We start from the raw sequence: 20,484 nt of genomic DNA on the forward strand, positions 1-20,484 counted from the left end.
ACACACACACACACACACACACACACACACACACACACACACACACAGCAGTCAACAGCCATAACCCTAAATTTGGAACTCTGAATATAGTGTTCTTTGTGTAGTGTATGGTTAGACATAGCTGACTGTAGTGTTAAGAAAACAGAAATGCCTTGGGAAGCAGCGTAAGTGAACACATCTAACTTGGAGGTTTTAGGAATATTTATGTGTATATACCATCCTCCTCGGTGGAAAACCCTTGGGACTGATAGGGAGCGAGGCGCGGGTCGGACTCGTTCGGCTTATGCCACTGAGGTTTGTTCACAGGCCTGCTGCTGGTGGGATGCCCATGTGGCTGCTGTACAGATGAAGGCCCAGCTGTGTCGGAGGATCGCGCGACCATCCGCGATCTCTGAAGGGCCACGTTGTAGTCCGGAGGTTTCCTGGCTGGATGGGAGTGCCCTTCTGGAAAGTCAGTAATGGGAATTCCAATGTAGCCGGGAGGGGTGGGCGGGGGCTCTCGATACCTGCCCTCCTTTCGTGCTAGAGTAGAAACAATGCACCAGCATTAAAAAGTAGTTCATGCCACAAAAGTTTAATTAAAAATATAAAAATAATTATTAAAACAGCATCCACAGTGTAGCAGCAAATGTGAATTTGCGTGGTATGGGTTAGAGGTGCGGTGTGAGGCAGGCCAGGGAATGCATATTAACTAAACCAAATTTCACAATGGTTATCACTGTGTGGTGAAATGGTGAGAAAAGCTGCTAGTCCATCTAAGGAGTTTCATCTTTAAATGGGCTACTTGTCTGTTTAAAATGGTTTGTAACTATAAAATAGTAGCAAAATTAAAACCTAACCCCTGGATTTATTGGAAAGACTGAAGCACAGGAAGAACCTAAGTACACAGCACTACGCCTGGAACCTGTTTGTGCTTGGTACAAGTTTCCTTTTTCCTCTCTGCCTGCCGGATCTGCCCTTTTTCTGGGCATTTATCTTTACCAGGCAGAGAAGCAATTCCACATTACTCTCGGGTCTCAGGACTTCACTTACGGAAACAGTGAATTAAAATAAATCTGGAAAAGTCACACAAAGGATACCAATTTAAAAACTCTAAAACTATTACTATAAGGTGTCCATTTTTCTTAAAATCCCTTTATTGATGCTCATGACCTAGAATATGAATGCTACTGTATAGGCAAGTAAAACTAAAGTTTTATTTTCTTGAACTTTTTAAACTCAACTGTTAGGAACTAAAAATCATTATTCCTTCCTTTGCAATACAAATTCCGAGTATTAGTTGTAAGCACTTGAAAAAGTCCAACCTAAGAATATTTATTGTTTTCTCCTTATTCATTGTAAAAGGATATTAAACTTGAAATCTATCCATGACTATTTACATGGCTAAATAACTACAATTTTCCTAATAAAAGTAATGTCTGTAATGATTATACTCCAGAATTTCTCACTCTACAACCGATAATCTGTTTCTACACTTCATCTGTATAGATGTTAATTGTGCCATAGAAAATACATCTCAACAGGACTGAGGGAGCATGACAGCCTCTTCTAACAGAAACAGCAACACCAATAGCTTTCATGTACTTAATGAATCTACTATCTGGGCACTGTTCTAAATACTTTGCATAAATTTCCTTGAATCCTCACACTAACTCTATTAAGGAGAAATTATTAAGCTCGTTTTACTGATGAGGAAACAGGCACTGCTTTGTATTTTACCCAATGTCACAAAACTAATAAAGTGGCAAAACAGGGATTCAATCCCCAGTCCGCCTGACTCCAAAGCCCGTGCTCTTAGTCACTGTACTATTAGCACCTCTCCCTCCTTCTACAGTGTGCACAAATAATTGCTTATCAAGAATCGATGTGTGGCCGGGCGCGTTGGCTCACGCCTGTAATCCCAGCACTTTGGGAGGTCGAGGCGGGCGGATCACAAGGTCAGGAGATCGAGACCATGGTGAAACCCCGTCTCTACTAAAAATACAAAAAATTAGCCAGGCGCGGTGGCGGGCACCTGTAGTCCCAGCTACTCAGGAGGCTAGGGCAGGAGAATGGCGTGAACCCGGGAGGCGGAGCTTGCAGCGAGCCGAGATCGCACCACTGCACTCCAGCCTGGGCGACAGAGCAAGACTCCATCTCAAAAAAAAAAAAAAAAAAAATCAATGTGTGTGCAGAATAAAAATCAATGGAAGACTTTTAAATATACAAAGTGTATAGTTCTAAATACAATCAAGGGAACAAAATAGAAGATATAAAAGAGTTTCAATTAAAGAAAAATTTCTCCTCTATGAATAATAGGAATCCATCCTGATTTTTAGGTTAAGAGAAAAAAAATTAGACTAGATCACATCCACAATGACAATCTACTGATCCTGATAGCTAAGAGTTACTGCATGTTTTGTTATGTAGAAATGTATCTGTATGTACCTGACCACAAAACCTGGGCTCTTAACCACTATTGATTTCAAAGACCTTAACACACCACTACTTTGGAAGTCCTATATAGCAATTGAGAAAGTGAGGAAAAGAACCAACAAACACATAATTTTACTATTGTAATAAGTTACATTAAAGACATGATTCAGACATGACAAAGTCCCCCAATTTTAAAACTTACCAATGAGCCCCTTTGTAGTACTTGATGCCACAGCTATGTGGGCAGGCATGGGGACTGACTTGGTTTCTTCTGTGGTCACAGACGTTATGCTACTGCTTTCAGCTTCAATGGAAACGTCCTTTCCACCCCTCCGCTTTATTGTGCCTGTGTCACCTTCTGAGTCTTCTCCCCAGTAACCTGTGGAAGACGCCCAGCTTGCTCGGGACTGGGCTTGTTCAAGGCTCTCTCTACTTTGATTTTGCCGGTTATACTTTGTGCTATGATCAGAAAACATGATTTGGTCCATATGGCTGCTTGATGCCCATAAACCTGCAGGATCCCCTGAATAATCAAAGTGAGTGTGCCCGAATGGAAGAGTCTCCCAGCTTCTCTGGTGCTGGATCGTCTGTATATTATCATGGGAGCCACTTGAGCATGATGTCCAGCTCCCACGGCCACTGTCAGCAGCATCAAGTGATGCGCGATCCCCCTGATCCTGGGAAAGTTCCTCTGTGCTTGGAGAAGAAATCACTGTAGCTGTAGCATATAAGCCTCGGCCCTCGGACATTGGTGCATAGGACCTAAGTGGTTAAAAGAAATGGAAAAGAAAAAAAAAACAAACCAAGATTGATAACTAATTCACCTATGATAAAACAAAATACCCTTTTTCCTAGAAAGGTAGCTTGCTTTCATCCCAGAAACAGGATAAAAGTAGCACTGAATTGCCTTATATTGGCCAGTTCTGCCACATCTAGCTTTCTGACTTTGTCATTACTATAAAACAGGCATGGGGGAAAAGAACGCAACGTGCCATAAAAAAAAAAAAAAAAAAAAAAAAATTTCCGACAACAATAAGGATGGCTCAATATAATTTGATTATTTCAGGATGGATCCTACAGTCACCCTCTGCCTTTAAAACAGAACAATTGTGTTCCACTGAAGAATAAACTTAACTAAAAAAGCAGTCTGCTTAACAAAAATAACATGATAGTGTAGAAATTGTGAAAATCAGAACTGGGATGGGAGAAAAATTCTTAGGCATTATGTAAAATAAATAAAAATAAACATCTGGGAGAAAAGACTCATTACCAAAAGAGAGATGGAAGGATAAATTCAAAAGAACACTAAGAAAAGCCACCTACCCCAAGCTATATTGATCAGGTTCCATCATGGTCCGCCTCTCCATCCTGCCCACCCCTAGGTTTGTTTCCACGATGCTGACAGAATGCCTCTGGCGCCTCTCATCGTGCAGTGAGACTGGCACTGAGTCAAAAGACGAATTGCTGACAATACTGGATCGTGAAGAAATTTCACTGTGACCAGAATCTGAAAAATTATCCACAGTACCACTGGGAGCCAAAGTATAGCCTGCATGAGAAACACGACCGTATTAATTAGACTCTCTAGGTTCATAATATCAAAGGGAAGTATACCAAATAGAAGCAAAAATAAAATGCAGGCATAGATATCTCTATAGAAGTGGGGAGAAAAACTCCATTTCACTTGTAGATACCACATGACTAAGAGATAAATGTTTTATTCTAATGAAGCTTAAGTTGTTTAATTAAAGTTTAGAGAGGAAAAAAGAAAGTATCCTATAAGCTAGGAAAAGATGCAGAAAAGGCACCACTCGACTATTCTTAGCTCCCTTACCTATATATCATTACACTATTAGTCTATAGAAAAGAAATCACGAAGAAAACAGATCAGATTTTAAAGTATGTTTTTTTCAAAATGCAAAGCCACTGATCTTGTTTTCAACAGTTTTCAATTTTTAGAACTTGTATGGCATAGAATAATTCAACTGGAAATATCTGTATCCTACTTACAATTTTAAGTAAACATATAAACAAAAAGAATAAGAAATAAGACCTGAAGATGTCTTTGAATTTTTGCCATTTGGGTTTTCAATATTAATATTGGTTGAATCACATAAAAGCCAATTGTTTTGAAGGAGTTAATGGGCACTTTTCACAAGATCGTTACTACAGAATATCTAAACAGATGTCCACTTCTTGGCCTGAAAGCACTCTTAACTCTCTTTTGTTACTAAAAATAATTTTGAAAGTCACAATGGAAGGGGCCTATCTTGATTTTTTTTTTTAGACGGAGTCTCCCTCTGTTACCCAGGCTGGAGTGCAGTGGCGGATCTCAGCTTACTGAAAACTCCACCTCCTGGCTTCAAGCGATTCTCCTGCCTCAGCCTCCCGTGTAGCTGAGATTACAGGCGGGTGCCACCATGCCCGGCAAATTTTTTTTTTTTTTGTATTTTTACTAGAGACAGGGGTTTCACCATGTGGGTCAAGCTAGTCTCTAACTCCTGGCGTCAGGTGATCAGCCTGTCTCGGCCTCCCAAAGTGCTGGGATTACAGGTGTGAGCCACTGTGCCCAGCCCTATCTTGATGTTTTTAATGAAAAAAAATCCAAATCTTCTTTCTCAATATTCATTTTTTTTCTTGTCTACATTACTAGCGATCTCATGTTACTTAAGTATTTATTTTATCTTATATGCAATGGAAATTTCTTCAATGCCACTTACCTAAGAAAAACTAAAATCTAGAGCATCTAAATGTTGCCAATTTAAGTATGTTCTTTCAGTATATTGGTAATTCCTGATTTATTTTTTAAAGGCTGCACAGGTCTTGATAGGATTTAATGTGTTCATTTATAAAACGTCTTTTTATAAAACCACACTGCAAGATCTGACAGATAAGATTTAAAGCCTTCCCTGAACAGTCTGCTAAAAAAAAAATCTTCAGAAAAATAAATCACTCAGATGGAGCACTTAACATATGGAGGAATTCTACCATTTTCATTAACTAATGAGATGATTCCTCTCTTTCCCACCCCGTTTTTGGTTCTATAAACCCCACCTATCCCATAGGTCCGTGGTGCATTGTTATTCTTGTTACTGTTCTCACTTCCAAGAGAAGAGGAGGAACTGGTTAAGTCCAACTGCCCGGAGCCAAAAGATCTCAGCTGATTGCCACTGCCACCTAACAACAGGATGAGAAAAGAATTGAGATGCATCCATGTAACAAGGACAGGAGAGACTGATACCCATACAAAATGCACAGATGTCTGAAATATCCACCAAGTAAAGCAATACCTGTTGTGTCAGTGAAATTTAACAATGTATTAAGTAAGCCCTTTTGGCCTTCCTTTAAGGAAAATTAAGTCCTAGCCATTTATTATTGGCTTACACTCATTCAGTTAAAAGGGTAGGAGGAGGAAGAAGCCTTAAGAGTTATGCAGCAGAAAATTACCTACTCTTTTAACATGAGAAGGTATCAACATAAGGAGGTGACTCTGAGTACCTAAAATATAATCTCTTTAAAAATAAAACAAGGTAGCAACCAAAAAGGTAATCAAGACCTGTGTTAATACAATGAAAAAATAAATCAGGAAGATATTAGTTTTTCATGTTTTCAAAGCCCTCTTCTCTGTATTAATGTCATAGAACCAAATTTAGTTAGAACAAATTTTAATATAAAAAATTATTTGTATATTTATCATGAATAAAAAGTAAATGTATTTTTAAAAGGCTTCTTATAGTTATAAATTTAATACTATTTATTGTAAGTATAACATTTTTAAAAACCGCCATTCTTCCAAATTTATAAACTGAGGGAAAAAAATCCACTGGGCATTACATATGAGCTCATCTTAAATGATGATAACGTTAAGAATTATGTAGTACACAACTCTGGAATTTCCTATAGCCAAAATGCATAGGTTTCAATACAAGAAAACAAAAAGTAATAATTCTACCTTTCCTTGGAGAACTCTGTGGAGAAGTAGGAGGAGAAGAAAGCTGCGAAGACGCATTTGATATTGTGTCTTCAGCTTGTTTCTTGTGACGTTCCAAACTTCCTTCTTCAGACAAAGAAAGAATTTTCTTTAAAGCTTGTGGAGAGTTTATGCCTATAATAGAAAAAAAAAAAAAAACTTTCAATATGTATTTTCAAGTCTGAAAATAAACACCATTTATGACTAAAAAACTCTTTTTTGCTAAGATTTAATATCATTACATTGAGGTTCAACCTATTTACAATGTAAATGTTCTTTGTATTCTTCATGGTCCACAGAGTAAGTGCCTACAGAAGGCATGAGATACCTGTAGTTCAGTTTCAGGCTGATATCTGCCAGAGTATCAGAAATAGTTTGCTTTTGATATTTTACATTAGATTCTAAACTCTGAAGCAGTTACCATCTTTATTCAACAATATATTAGGCAACAATGAAGAAAAAATGGACAATTTGGACACACCGAATTTAGGATGGAAGTGGCACAGCTAGATATGTTTATTATTAGAAACCAAATTTGAGTTGGAAACTGTTTTGTATCCTTGGAAAGCCGTAGCTCAAGGGAAGTGAGAATAAAGGGAGAAGAGTACAGAGGCAAGAGCTAAGAGGAGCTAACCAGGAAAGTGAATGAAGGTGCTCTAAGGAATTCCATGCAGTTAATACTTGATCAGGTAAACAGATGAAAGAGAAGGGTGGAAGAGACCATGAAAGTGCTGTGTCACAAAACCTTGGAAAGTGGTTTCAGAAGAAGGAAGTGAGCCAGCACCATGTATAGGATCCAACAGGATGAGAGTGGAGGAAAAATTATTCTATATGTCAATGTAAGATGATTTCCCTCCTCAAAATTATTTTTCATAAATAAGGATGTTACACTAAAATATTTTATAAAGCCTCTCATATTATTATGAGTCACTCTCAATTTTATTCTGAACAACAAAGAGATATTTGGGAAGGCACTACAGCCTGAAACCACCTCAGATTAGTGTTAGTCAGTAAAATTTAACAAAGATTTAATCCTTCATTTCACTTCATGTAAGCAGTCTGATGTTGTTTTAATATAATCTTTTTTTAAAAAAAACCTTTTAAAGCAATACTTTGATTACATGTAGAAATCATATACACAGGAAATAAAGCTAATTGAATGGGTTAGTTTTGATCTGGAAAAAATTTCCAAGGCCAGCATCACACACAGATTCAAAAAGTACTATCTTTCAAACCATGTTGATGGATGTGAAGATGTTATGCCTGAGAAAGCTGTGTTAGATACTTCAAAAGTGGTCCCAGTGATGGACAAAGACACCAATGTTAAAGATGTAGCAAGTATATAGAACAAAACTCTTTCATGAACTGGAGTGGGGGAAACACCCGCAGCATCTCTAAATTAGTATTTTATATACTGTGACTTTAAATGTGTATGTTAAACTAAATAAATATAAGACAACAAATGATATTTCATCCACATTTCTAAAGTTCATAAATGGAACTAAAGACATTTTGAGAGCTATGGCTTCAGAAACATGGGGGATAAAGCTTTATACTCAGACACATCTACATTATATTAAATATGGCTAATAAGCTGTTTTTAGCTAAAGTGAAGACTGATATTCTTCCATATGAGAAGTTCTGCATAAAGAGGATACAGAAGTCAGACTGCGGGGGATTCAGGAATGCATGCATATTAGGAACATAATATAAAAAGAAACACATAATTCAATGTGTTTGTGATGAGGGGATCAACACAAATATTTGAAAGGAGAAACATATCAAGGAAAGGTGTTCTTTTCTTACTCTCCCCGAATATCAATAAAGAGGACACTTGCTGATCAGATGGAATGAGGTGAGGACACAGAGTATGTGAGAGGTCTATGAAATGACTCTCACCCCAGCCATACAGATGGGCTGTAACTGTGCAGGGACCTAGCTATCAACACCCAATTTTATCTAAGTAAACTCTTTCCCTCCTATCTATCTATCTATCGATCGATCGATCAATCAATCGATCGATCAACAGAGTCTTGCTCTGTCGCCCAGGTTGGAGTGCTATGATGCAATCTTGGCTCACCACAATTTCCACCCCCCAGGTTCAAGCAATTCTTGTGCCTTAGCTTCCCAGGTAGCTAGGACTGCAGGTGTGCACCATCATGCCCAGCTAAGTTTTGTATTTTTCGTAAAGACGGGGTTTCGCCATGTTAGGCAAGTTGGTCTCTAACTCCTGGCCTCAAGTGATCCACCCGCCTCAGCCTCCTGAAGTGCTGGGATTACAGGCGTGAGCTACCGCGCCCAGCCTACTATCCCTTTATTTTTAATAATTTATTTTTTATCAATTATTTCATTCACATATATGTAGAAAAAAATAAAGCTGTGCATTTTATGAAAAATTATTGTGTTGTACCACTTCCACAAAGGGGCTAAACTACTAGATGTTTTTCTTTTCGTAGGAAAAATGAAGTGTAATTTAGCTTCTCCATACTCAGGAGTTAGTTGCTTTATGTTTCCCCCTAAGCTATAGAATCAGTGAGTCAACAAATAAGAATTTACCTTCAGACAATTCATTTAACTTAAAAATATTCTGCTTAAATCCCAGCAGTTCGTTGGTTGTAAGGCAAAACCAGTTTAAATAATGTAAATGAACAAAGCATCTTCTGCACTCAGCAAAAATTAAATGGACACATAACTTCTCTATTAACACCCTGTCGTAGCAAATTAGCATGATTAAATGAGATATTACTTATAAAAACAACCCCTTCCATTGGCAAAGTCAGGTTTAACTTGCTGAATGTTCAGGTTTTATTAGGAGCTAATAATTTACAGAGAAACTCAAATATATTAGACAAAGTTATCCAAGACAAATATTTTTTTCCTAATTTGCAAACCATGAGAGTGAATGGCACCAAAAAAAGAAATGAATGTAATCACTTACCAAAAGGTGGGAGATCCTTTACGGGCACTTTCTTCCGTGAAGGATAAAGGGACACGGCGGGAACCTGCAGTCCCTGGTTGATTTTATGTGCTGGTGGTGGCTGCTGCTGGGGCTGTGGCAGGGACTGAGCTTTCTGCTGTGACCCTGCCCTTGGAGCTACCGGAGAGGTCTCGGATTTGACAGGCTTTTTGTCACCAGGATTCTTAGGCACTGATAATTGTTTGGGTTTGAAAATAGAACAAAGAATTTTAGATGCTAGTAGCTATGTAGAAGATAATTTTAGAACTGTGTGAGCATTTTCTGCAGTTAGAATACTGAAATGCACACCTTTCGTCCTGTTGCCTTTATGAAGCACAGAAATGGATGGGGGACCCTAGTTACAGAAAATATTAGGTATGTGGCAGGACAAAGGTATCTACTTTATGAAGTCAGCAATCTCAAAAGATGATTATACTATTAAACACCCCATTAAAAATATAGAAAAATGTGGGTAGTTCAATATGTTATATCCATGTATATGAAAGACACAAATACATGATAAAAGCTATAACAGACAAGTCATCAGGCACTATTTTTCTAAAATGGTGTCCCAAATTGTTTGACAAGTATGTGCTAAGTTTTTATTTAATAAATGCTGCCAACTGCAATCTATTTACTACCACATTCCTAGGAAGTAGAATTATCTACGCAAGCAAACAGTAGCCAAAAATGCTTGAGTATTATACTGAGTATATATTTTGTGGTAGATAAATGGCAAAGCAATTTAAGACAATTAAATGTTGTGCATGTAGTATCTTAATATGCAAAACTCAATGACATATGTATGCTTCCTCCCTTTTACACACCTGGAAGCTAAGGATTTAGGGAGGTCAAGTAACTTGCCTAAGCCTGCATTGCTAGTAAGAGGAGGCAAACAGGATTTGAACTCAGACCACTCTGACGCCAGAGGACAAGCTCTTCACCATGACACAGTGCTTCTACAGTGTCCTGGGTAAATCTAATAATCCAAATCTTCTCAAATCACCTATCTAAATTAAATCCGATAGAAGACATCTTCAAACCTGTCCATAAAAGACACAGGAGTGTACTGAATGGAAAATGCCTTTGTCCTATAAGTCAAGATGCAGATTTAGAAAAAAAAAATGCCCCATTTATAGACTAACCAGATTTTTAAAGGCTATTGTGGTTCATTGTGGAGCAGAATTATTGCTCTAACTGGTAGGTGAATTTGTTGTTGGGTGTTGTCTGGGCTCGTGGTTAAAAGGCAGCCAGCACACCCAACTTTATGCCCCGACTCCCCTCAGGTTGCCCATAATTTGGGGGCACCTTTGTGAGAACACAAGACACGGAATTGGGAGCCACATCTACATATGCGCCCCCTGCATGTGTACTGGCTGTGTCCAAGTGAAACTAAAGCAATGGGTTGCCCTAGATGTGGACAGTGTCATCCTCCACACACTAACCAGTTGACCTGAGGGCCTGGCCGCGCACAGCGCTATCCAGTCTTCAATATTAGCATTCAAGGGAAAGACTAGTATATCTCATGATTGCCAGCTCCCCCTCTGCACTAAGCCTTATTTTGTCACTGCCCATATCACTGTACAGGAAACAAATCTGCATTCTAGCCAAAGTCGGCAGCCACTTTAAGGAAAAACTCACATGTGTTGGTTGCTGGCTCACACTGCAGAGATAATGTCTGAAGACTCTCCTCGTCCATTTCTAGCTCCAAATTGGAAAGGTACTGCTTCACTTTTCGAGCCATTTGGGCATCTTCATAAAGCTTTTTGGCATTGAGAAAGGAACTACGACGTACCCGCTTTTTATGACCACCTGTCTGAGCAACATCTAGCACTGTTGCGTTTGTACTACCCTGGCTGAGAGACCTGGAAGATGAAAAGGTAGATATGCAGCTCACTCTAGCATGGGAGTACTTTATCTATTTAAAACGTGCCAAGACTGATATTAATATTCTATGTTCAAAAGGTCACATGCTTCATTCCAGTGAGTAAACTGTTACACAGGAATATAGAATAATATAGATTTAAAAAATTTAGTTAAAAGAAAATTATACATAATATACATATAAAAATATATGTTTGGCACCTGTTCAGTTCGAACTAGGAAATTCTTTTCACCTCTATAGTGCATTTAAGGCAGTTCTCTCACAGATGCCAGAAAATAATAATTACATATAAAAGCTCATTCAAGAATACACAGCTATAATCATTAAGATTTGCAACATTAAGATTACTTCCCCTAAAGAGGATATTATACATATATTTAAATAAAATTAACTACAATGTTCACAATTGTCTTCTTATTCCTTGAGTTGAATGTAGTTGAGTTTTTAAAGTAATACGGTCAATCTGTTAATAAAACAATCATGCAAATGTAAACATATATGTATGGAAACTATTGAGCACATGAATTGTTAAGAATTATTTTTAAAAAGGATTGGTTTATACAGAATGAAAATAGTAGTTAGTTGAGCTGTAAAAAATTTGGGTTTAACACCTGGGGGCACCTATTTTATATTAAAAATATTTATTTCTCACATATCTGTGAAATATTTTAATTGCACAATTTTTCCTTCTAATATCCTTCCTCCCCTCCCCCCTACTTTGAGCGTTCCGCATTTCAAGACACACCAATTATATTAAAATAAAATCTTTCTAAGAACTCAGAAAAACTGGCCTATAGTTCCCCAGAACAGTCATCAATCATTTCACAGCTCTCATGGATCATGACTTCAAAAGCAAAAGCCCCAACAGATTAAACTTGAAGTCAGTTTGCCATCTGAAATTCTGCTACAGCAAGAGGGTTAAGGAAAAAAATGCAAAAATGCAAAGCATCAGAAAATACAGCAGGTAAGAAAACAATACAATGAGCAGAATAAGGACTGTGTGTGGGTATGCAAGGTCTCCACCACTTACCCCAAACTCCGCCATTTCTTCTTCCTGTAAGTGAGAGCCATGGAGATTGAAGCATGGGTGTAGAAAGAGAGACAGAAAGATCACAAGCTCAGAAAGAAAGGACTAGACTTCTGGATAAGCAGTTCTAGAAGCCCACAAACATTAAACTGCATAATGACCTCACACACGCAACTTTACTAGAAATATTTTTCTAGCTTAAAAGACAAATATATTTAAATTTTTTGTTCTAGAATTAAGACCGACTTTTCTCTCTTTCACTGAATTAATCACTTTTTACTACACTGCTAGCTAAATCTGTTGTGTGGATATTAAGACAAGACTATTTCGGGTATTTACATATTTTAGTTCATACTACTAGTTATGAGTTTTAGCTCTACGAGTCAGTGTTCTGAGAAATAAGAAATACATAATTGTGACTATTACCCTGAAAATGTCTGAAGGACACACTGTTTTTACTGACAGCCAAAAGAACACTTTATACAGAATAAGACATTTATTCCAAATTAGAGCTCACAGGTGATTCTCAGCACATCCTACTATAATTTCTGCCGTAGGACAAATATAAATACTCAAACTTTTAAAAAATCATTTATTGGGAAGCTCTAAATTTAACCTTCTCTACTCTCACATGTAGCACTGAAGATGACATACTCACCGAGTCCTGAACATGAGGGCTGGGTCCATGTTCACTGAAGCCATTCGGCCAACGTGACGAATTTCTTTTGCGATCATCCTTAACTTCTCAAAATTGACCAGCCCGTCTACTTTTGAGTCATTTCCTGAAATTGACAGAGAAGAAAAAGGAAATCACATGGCATTTATTCTGTGCTTCTCCAAGCGAAGATGGAAACCCTCTGCCTTATGTTTACCTTCGTGAAGGAAGGTGAGATCCTTCTTGATAACTGGAAACAGAGGGATTATGGGTGGTTGTAGGTTTTGACTATTGAGAACATTGCGATATTTCGCCATGTTTCTGGAAGGATCAAACAGGTCTTGGAGATCTTGAAATAGTTTTTCGTATTTATTGGGAAGTTTCTCCCAGGTTGTTCGCAGTCTTGCCACTGGTGCCAGGTTTAGGCCACTGAGAGGAGAAAAAGAAACGTGATATAACAACTAAAGTAAAATAGTGTACAGATTATTTATTGACACATAACACCTCCTTGTTTATGCTTTATATGCCTAACAATTTACAGAAGGCTGCATAAGAAACTGTTCATGATAATTCTGGGGAATGAGATGGCACAGGGAAGTAGGGTCAGGGTCAAGCCAAGGCGTTTTACTCTTCTCTTCCCTATAGACCCTCCTCATCTGTTTACTATCAGCAAAACTATCTGAATATAAGTATTGATGCTTTGTTTCCATACATAGCAGTATGTAAACATACCAGTGCTTAGCCCATAGCAGCCTTTTGATAAAACCGACTGAGCAAATATCCTCTAGTAATAAAATAAGCTATGATAGTAATGAGAGTATGACTAAACTCCCAGACAGAGAAAATGACTCATTTAATAATCACCCTCAATAGCAACATAACTAATTGTTGCCATTTTTTTTCCTTCTAACCTCAATCTAAGCTCTTTAAAAAAGGGAAGAAAATTAACATTTCCTGGCCATCTGCTTTGTGCTATTTGATGGAACTCCATATACAGGATATCATTAATCTTGTTGATAACTCTTTGGGGTATTGTTATTTCCACAGAAAAATAAACTGATATTGAGAAAAGTTGAAACAAACTTGAAAAAAAAAAAGTGGGAGATATAGATATTCTGAGCTCCAAATCAGAACTTCAGATGCTACCAAAATGTTTCCTGCTTAATGGCTTCTTCAAATCTCTTCAGGTTGGCACAGCTGTTTTTTTGGTATGAGAGATTTTAAATTAAGGTTAGGATTCAGAGAAAAAGAATTGTCCCTTATGAGTCAATTAAAATCTACTGCATTTACACTAATTATACGATGTTCCTGGACTGATACATATTTTAAATCTGTGAACTGAATTGAATCTTAAGAAAAATGTGTTCTCTTACCTAATGATTGCAAACATTGAGTTAAAATTCTTGCATTCCCTACAGTGCAGTGCTATCTTGATGAAATGCTTAATGATCTTCATCCTCTTCAGCTGGTTTGTTTCTCTGAGAATTTCAGAAGCTACCCAAAATGTTTCCTGGTTAATGACTTCTTCAAATCTCTTCAGGTTGGCACAGCTGGTTTTTGATCTGAGTTTAAATAAATCATCTATATATTCAGTAGGTTCAATGTTGCGAAAGAGTTCAAAATTTCGCATAGAGAGCTGTGTGGCAACTTCCACAGTGCTGAGCTGAAGGAGGGAAATTTGACTCTCTCTCAACAACTCCTGAGCATCTTCATCAGAACACAGAGTTTCTGTTTCCATGTTGTTTTTCAGATAATACCTGTGAAAAACAGAAACATACCAGAGTCAAAGCCTATGCAGCAATCTCATGATATTCCTTGAAAGAATAATGCTACTTTTTATGGAAAGTTAGAGAGAACACTGATTTGAATGATGGAAGATTTCTTTTCAACCAAGACAGAGAGCACAGCTGCTGTCTCAGGTGCCAGGTCACAGAACTGCCTATCCAGAAGTAGGTGGTAGAAACAAACAAATCACATGGAATTTCACTTTTACTAGCTGGACTTTCTTTCTCTCCTTTCTTTTCCTGCTTTTGGAAGTATTTTACCCTTTTTGCTAAAAATAACAGAAAATAGCCACATTTTTAGTTTAAAAAGGAACTAGATCCTAAGGCAGGAAGCAGGAAAGATCAGACACAAGTAGGTTATCATTTTTATTTTCCCAATAATCTGTGATTATTGATGGGCCCAAATTGTAACAATCCAGTTTTACTTACTTATTCAAATACCTAAGAAACCCTAAGCTACTTCCCTCTATTTGATCCTATGAATAGAACAATCGTACAACAGGTTAACTTTAAAAAATCTGGATTTTCATAAAAACTGCAGGTAAGTGGATGGTAGGTATTATACTTATTTGTCAGAATAGGAAACAGGCTCCTAAAGGTTGACTAGTTAATGCCAGTGCAAAAATGAGAACACAGGGCTGGAGCTCCTTCTCCTTTTAGGTAATTTGTTGAAAATAGCATTAAGATGTTTGTCGTGTGTGTGTGTGTGTGTGTGTGTGTGTGTGTGTGTGTTTGTCTGTGTGTGTATGTGTGTGTGTGTGTGTCTGTGGTACGGAGGTGGTGGTATTTTTTTGTTTTGTTTTTCTTTTTTAGACACATGCTTTCTCTGTGAAATTCCATAACAGAATGAGCACAGTAGGGGCCCTGCTAAAATGTTTTTTTTGTATATTTCACCAAGACAAACACATATGACAGAAAATACACACTTTGCACCCTTGATTTTCACAGATTTAACATTCTCCATTTTGATTACTCATGAAGCCCATGACATACCCATCTATAATTTTCTTCAATAATGAATGTGAATCATGAATTTATAGCTCAGTGGAGCTCTGTAAAACTATTGTGGTTCCAGATATATCAATGTGCATTAAAATGATAACTGGAAAAAACAGAGCGACTAAAACAAAACTATTTGCTAGTGTTTGAAAACAAAAGTGAAGAGGCATAAGAAAGTTACAGTTGATGGCAAGAAAATCAAAGTTTTGAATGAATTACACATACTGGTTTAAACCTGTAACATGGAAAAGTCAAATACAGTGAAACACTCCGTAAGTTAAAAATAGAAAGAATATGATTTATGGAACTGCTTAATTTTCAGTGTAGAAACCAGCCATTATGAGAACCAAAACAACTATTTTCTTTTTCAGCTTGCACTTATTGTGACTTGAAGATAAAGCTACATACACCTAACAATGAAAATATCATTGAAGAGAATAGTAAAATCAGATACAACATTTTCTTGCAAGTAACATGTGTGATATAAGCACTTGTGCAGCAAAGGACTAAACTCTATAGCAAGTAAAGTTTGGTTTCAGAGTTAAGAAGTGTATTTCATAGCACAATGTACAATAACAGGCAGTAGTGGCCAACCACACTGTCATAGATGTCTCTGCCTAAACTAAGGAAGCTCCTAGAAAAGTTGGGTGTGCAGGAGCAAATAACACTAGAATATGATTAGAAAATGTGCCTGTGAATGTACCTATCCGAAGGGAAGACAGCACCCGCGTTTAACTCTGTGACTTTATGTCAAGCATACTCTCGCCTTCCAAACCAGGACCCTAAGGCAAGCATGAGAAGTTACAGCACGCATTGTGGCAGTCAGTAACAACCTTCAGGTCACAGTGCCCTTGAACAAATTCCTAAGAGATCCTTGTTAGGGTCAGTAGTCGACTGTCTGCATTTGCTTTCATATGGTAATTCTTGGTGAAAGGAAAAAAAAAACTACTTTTTAATCTGCAGGGGCACTTACTCATTTAAAAAACACTTTGAAAACTGCTCATCTCTTAGACTTTGATGTGGGTTTGAAGAGGGGATAAAGAAATCAGTAAGGTAGACAATATATACCTTCCACTCAGTTGTATTCTGTCAGCAAGTTTGGAAAGCTGATCTGGAAGCCTTCTTTGTTTGATTACTCCCTCAGGTGTGACAGAGACCTCACATAGTGAATATTGATCCGGGGTGGCAGTAACAGCAAACTCCCTGATAGCCTGAATAACCACTTCCTTTGCCGTAGTGTCCTTACTGATCATGATGTAGCGGCTTTGCTGATCAGCCTTAAAAACCCTTAGCACTTGATCTGGCAAGTCTGGGGAAAGAAAAGTCACACATAAGTAGAAAGAATTTTAATATATGGCAATGCAATTAACCAAAGTAATCGGAAAAAAGCTCCCTAGAAAAAGCAATGCTGAACTTTTACCTCTCCCTTACTCTAGGTCTTCCTCAAAGAATCAGTCAACCTACATGCTGTTCTGCTGCAAGAACACACCTTTCCCTAAAGATAACAGATTGATCTACAGACACCAGCAAGCACATCAGCAGACATCAGCAGCACACGAGACTGTCATGCTGGCATCAAAGAAATAAAATTTAAATCCAGAGTTAATCTTTATTGTATTGAAAAGTCCATTAAATAGACCTAAAATATGCCTCTTACTCTATTTATTTGATATGATTTAGTAATCATGGCATGGGATGCATTATCTTCATTTTATGAAAGAAGAAACAAGTTCAGAGAGAGAATCTGCCTATGGCCATATAAAAATATTGTGCTGAATATAAAGAGAACTGGTTCCAACACCTTCAAGAATCTTGAAGTTTAAGGTTCATCCTTACTCAGCATCTGATATAATCCATGACAAATGAAGAGAGAGAGATACAACATGACCATAATGTTAGAAATAAAAAGATAACTACAAGAAAACAAAAGAAGTGTTGGTGATACTCACCAGGAGTAGTACTGAAGTCTAAAATGCGATGATGTGACTGCAATAAATCAGGATTACTGGATGATAAGGTTCCACTGACAGGCAATGCAGTTGGGATGTGCTTTGTCTGCCTTAATCCTACTATGCTGTCATCTTGAGACTGACCAATCCCAATATCACTGAACAAAGAGGAAAATTAGAAAATTATCAGCAAGTTAAAAAGCTGTAAGTCATCACTATACAATAGACACAGACCAAAAACCGTATTCCATTATTTTTGCAGCTAATGTAAAAACATCATTAATAAATGTGGTTGAAAATTGCAAAAGCAACTACTGTTTAAGTGTATCTGACTCATTTTGCTGTTTTTGTTTTGCTCTGTTTTTTTTTTTTCTTTGTTTGTTTGTATTTTGTTTTTTTAGACACAGCATCTTGCTTTGTGGCTCAGGCTGGTCTTGAAACTCTTGGCCTCAGTAGTGATCCTCCCACTGCGGCCTCCCAAAGTGCTAGGATTACAGGCATGAGTAACAGCACCCAGCCTCATTTTGCTGTTTCTTAAGTGTATAGTATGTTTCTCTAAAACCTATGGTTTTTCTAAGTAGATAAGTCATAACAAAAATTAGTAGTTTCTCACCATAGAAATATATTTAAAAAAGTAAGCTCTAGCTTCTGATGGAAATGGATTTAAGAAAAAGTACATTAAAAAGAATACATTTACCTCACTCGACTGATAGTTCTGCATCAGAATGATAAATTATTTTATAATTTGACCTTCAATAGTTGAAGAAATTGAGTAAAATGAAAAGAGGAGGAAAACAATTCAAAGTGTCCTAATGTTATTTTCCAACGCTTTAGAGAAAAAATGAGATCACTATGGAGTCCAATGTAAGGAGACTCTGACACAGACATTATTTCTTGATTATACAGAGCATAAAAAAACACTGGTGCATGGTGACATTTCCTAGTATCAAAGAAAAGGCAATAGAAATCCAATGACCCACTTTTAATTCTCCGATTAAAATTTCTAGCTACCCATTTAAGTATCCAGAGAAAGACTGGTTATTATCGACAGCAACAAACTCGTTTCCATTTATAAAAAGCCTGTTACTGTGAACTCTTGAAACATGATTTAACAATATGTAAAAACTATTTCTAGAATGAAGGGTCAACTGTTTCCAAAACAAAACATCACATAAAGCAATAAGCAAACACACACAGAAATAACTGGGGTCACAAGAAAATGGTTATATAGCTCAGACTAGTTTCTATAAACACCTTGAAATAAGAGGAAAATTATATTAAGGCTGGAATATAAACTAAGGTGTCATGAATAAAATGAATAAATTTAGCATTTATTAGCTGTTCCCACATTAGGGCTTGATCATAATAACTACTATTTTTAATGGCTATGCTAAAAAACAGTAGCATTTCTCCTCTTTACTTTTTTTATTTTTGAAAATGGAAATTATAGAGGTAAATAAGGGCAAAAACATTTTTTAAAGACAAAAATTAAATTAAAATTAGAGACAATTTCACACTGTATGAAAAAGACACTTGCACATGTTTTGTTTAGAGCAGCACAATTCACAATTGCAAAACTATGGAAGCAACCTAAGTGCCCATCAACTAACGAGTGGATAAAGAAAACGCGTTTACAGCTACACCATGGAATATTACTCAGCCATAAAAAGGAACAAAATCATGTCTTTTGCAGCAACTTGGATGGAGCTGTTGGTCATTATTCTAAGTGGAATAATGGTGGAAAACCAAAATCCCTGTGTTCTCACTTATAAGCTACGAGTAGGCAAAGGCATACTGAGTGATATAACGGACTTTGAAGACTCAGAAGGGGAAGGGTGAGGTGGGGGCCAGAGATTAAACAAAGCTACACATCAGGTGCAATGTATACTACTTGGGTGATGGGCGCACTAAAATCTCAGAATTCACCACCACTATATAATTCATCCATGTGACAAAAAGTCACTTGTACCCCAAATGCTATTGAAATAAAAATTTAAAAAATTAAAGACAATTTCAGTGTGAATTATTTCAAATTCATAGGTCAGTCAGGGACAAAATTACATTTCTATTGAAGCATAAAACAGGCATAAAGACTAAAAGTAATAACATTCTGTAAAAGATGAAAACTTTCACATTAGTGGAATTTTATTTTTCAACCATATAGAGCAGTCTCTGCCAAAAACCTGCTGTGTAATACATGTGACACGAGATCATTATTACGGGCTCAGGACAAAGCATAGCTGACTGGGCCACTCTGGCATAAAAGGCTACAAATATTAGCATCTTGCAGGCACACCCAACCTTTAAGAACCGTTTCTCCGTAACACTTTACCACCTTATGTGATGAACTCCCTTTCTACTCTCAGTTTCTTCATTACTCACCTACATCTCTGTCATCCACAGACATGCGGACGCTCTTGGATTGAAACTATTTTATATCCAAGACCTAATTCAGAAATATGCCTTTCTGGGCACATCCTCTTATGATTCTACCTCTCCAACACTTGCCTTGTTACTGAAATTGTCTTTCAATCTTTGCTGGTTTTATAGCGTACTGACTTACTCCTTCTTGTCTCTGGGTTTATTAGTCTTTTTCTACTTACTTGGCAACCAAATCTGAATTCTGGGAGCTCAAGCCCCACCTTCTTCCTCTCTATGCACATCGCTCGATTGTGCCTACCTTGCCAATTTGCCATTATCTAGCATCTTAGCTTCTCTAAGGCTGATAACGTTTGAGGAAAAAACTCAACAGTATACTCTATCTAGACTTCTCTAATTAGTAGCTTAGTAGCTCTGCAAAAAAAAAAAAAAAAAAAAAAAAAAAAAAAATCAACAAAAAAAAAA

The 20,484-nt window shown here is 37.2% G+C and overlaps 1 protein-coding gene across 9 annotated transcripts in view; it reads right to left on the bottom strand.

Annotated features, from left to right (window-relative positions):
* The window catches only part of RAPGEF2 (Rap guanine nucleotide exchange factor 2), a 262,493-nt gene that overhangs the window by 3,848 nt on the left and 238,161 nt on the right, over window positions 1–20,484 (bottom strand). For 3 of the 9 annotated variants that reach the window (XM_023228378.2, XM_023228352.3, XM_023228408.2), the window contains 13 exons: window positions 17,641–17,798; window positions 16,760–17,000; window positions 14,282–14,665; window positions 13,126–13,337; window positions 12,912–13,035; window positions 12,257–12,280; window positions 10,983–11,206; window positions 9,324–9,533; window positions 6,368–6,520; window positions 5,470–5,592; window positions 3,739–3,964; window positions 2,618–3,177; window positions 217–522 (listed from right to left, as the gene is read on the bottom strand). In XM_023228378.2, the coding sequence (XP_023084146.1) occupies window positions 217–522; window positions 2,618–3,177; window positions 3,739–3,964; window positions 5,470–5,592; window positions 6,368–6,520; window positions 9,324–9,533; window positions 10,983–11,206; window positions 12,257–12,280; window positions 12,912–13,035; window positions 13,126–13,337; window positions 14,282–14,665; window positions 16,760–17,000; window positions 17,641–17,798 (2,945 nt within the window). The remainder of the gene's footprint in view (window positions 1–216; window positions 523–2,617; window positions 3,178–3,738; window positions 3,965–5,469; window positions 5,593–6,367; window positions 6,521–9,323; window positions 9,534–10,982; window positions 11,207–12,256; window positions 12,281–12,911; window positions 13,036–13,125; window positions 13,338–14,281; window positions 14,666–16,759; window positions 17,001–17,640; window positions 17,799–20,484) is intronic. The other 6 variants (XM_023228369.3, XM_023228399.2, XM_023228411.2 and 3 more) reach the window with 3 other exon arrangements.

The sequence above is a fragment of the Piliocolobus tephrosceles genome, chromosome 3 (genome assembly GCF_002776525.5).
Source record: "Piliocolobus tephrosceles isolate RC106 chromosome 3, ASM277652v3, whole genome shotgun sequence".
Taxonomy (NCBI): Eukaryota; Metazoa; Chordata; class Mammalia; order Primates; family Cercopithecidae; genus Piliocolobus; species Piliocolobus tephrosceles.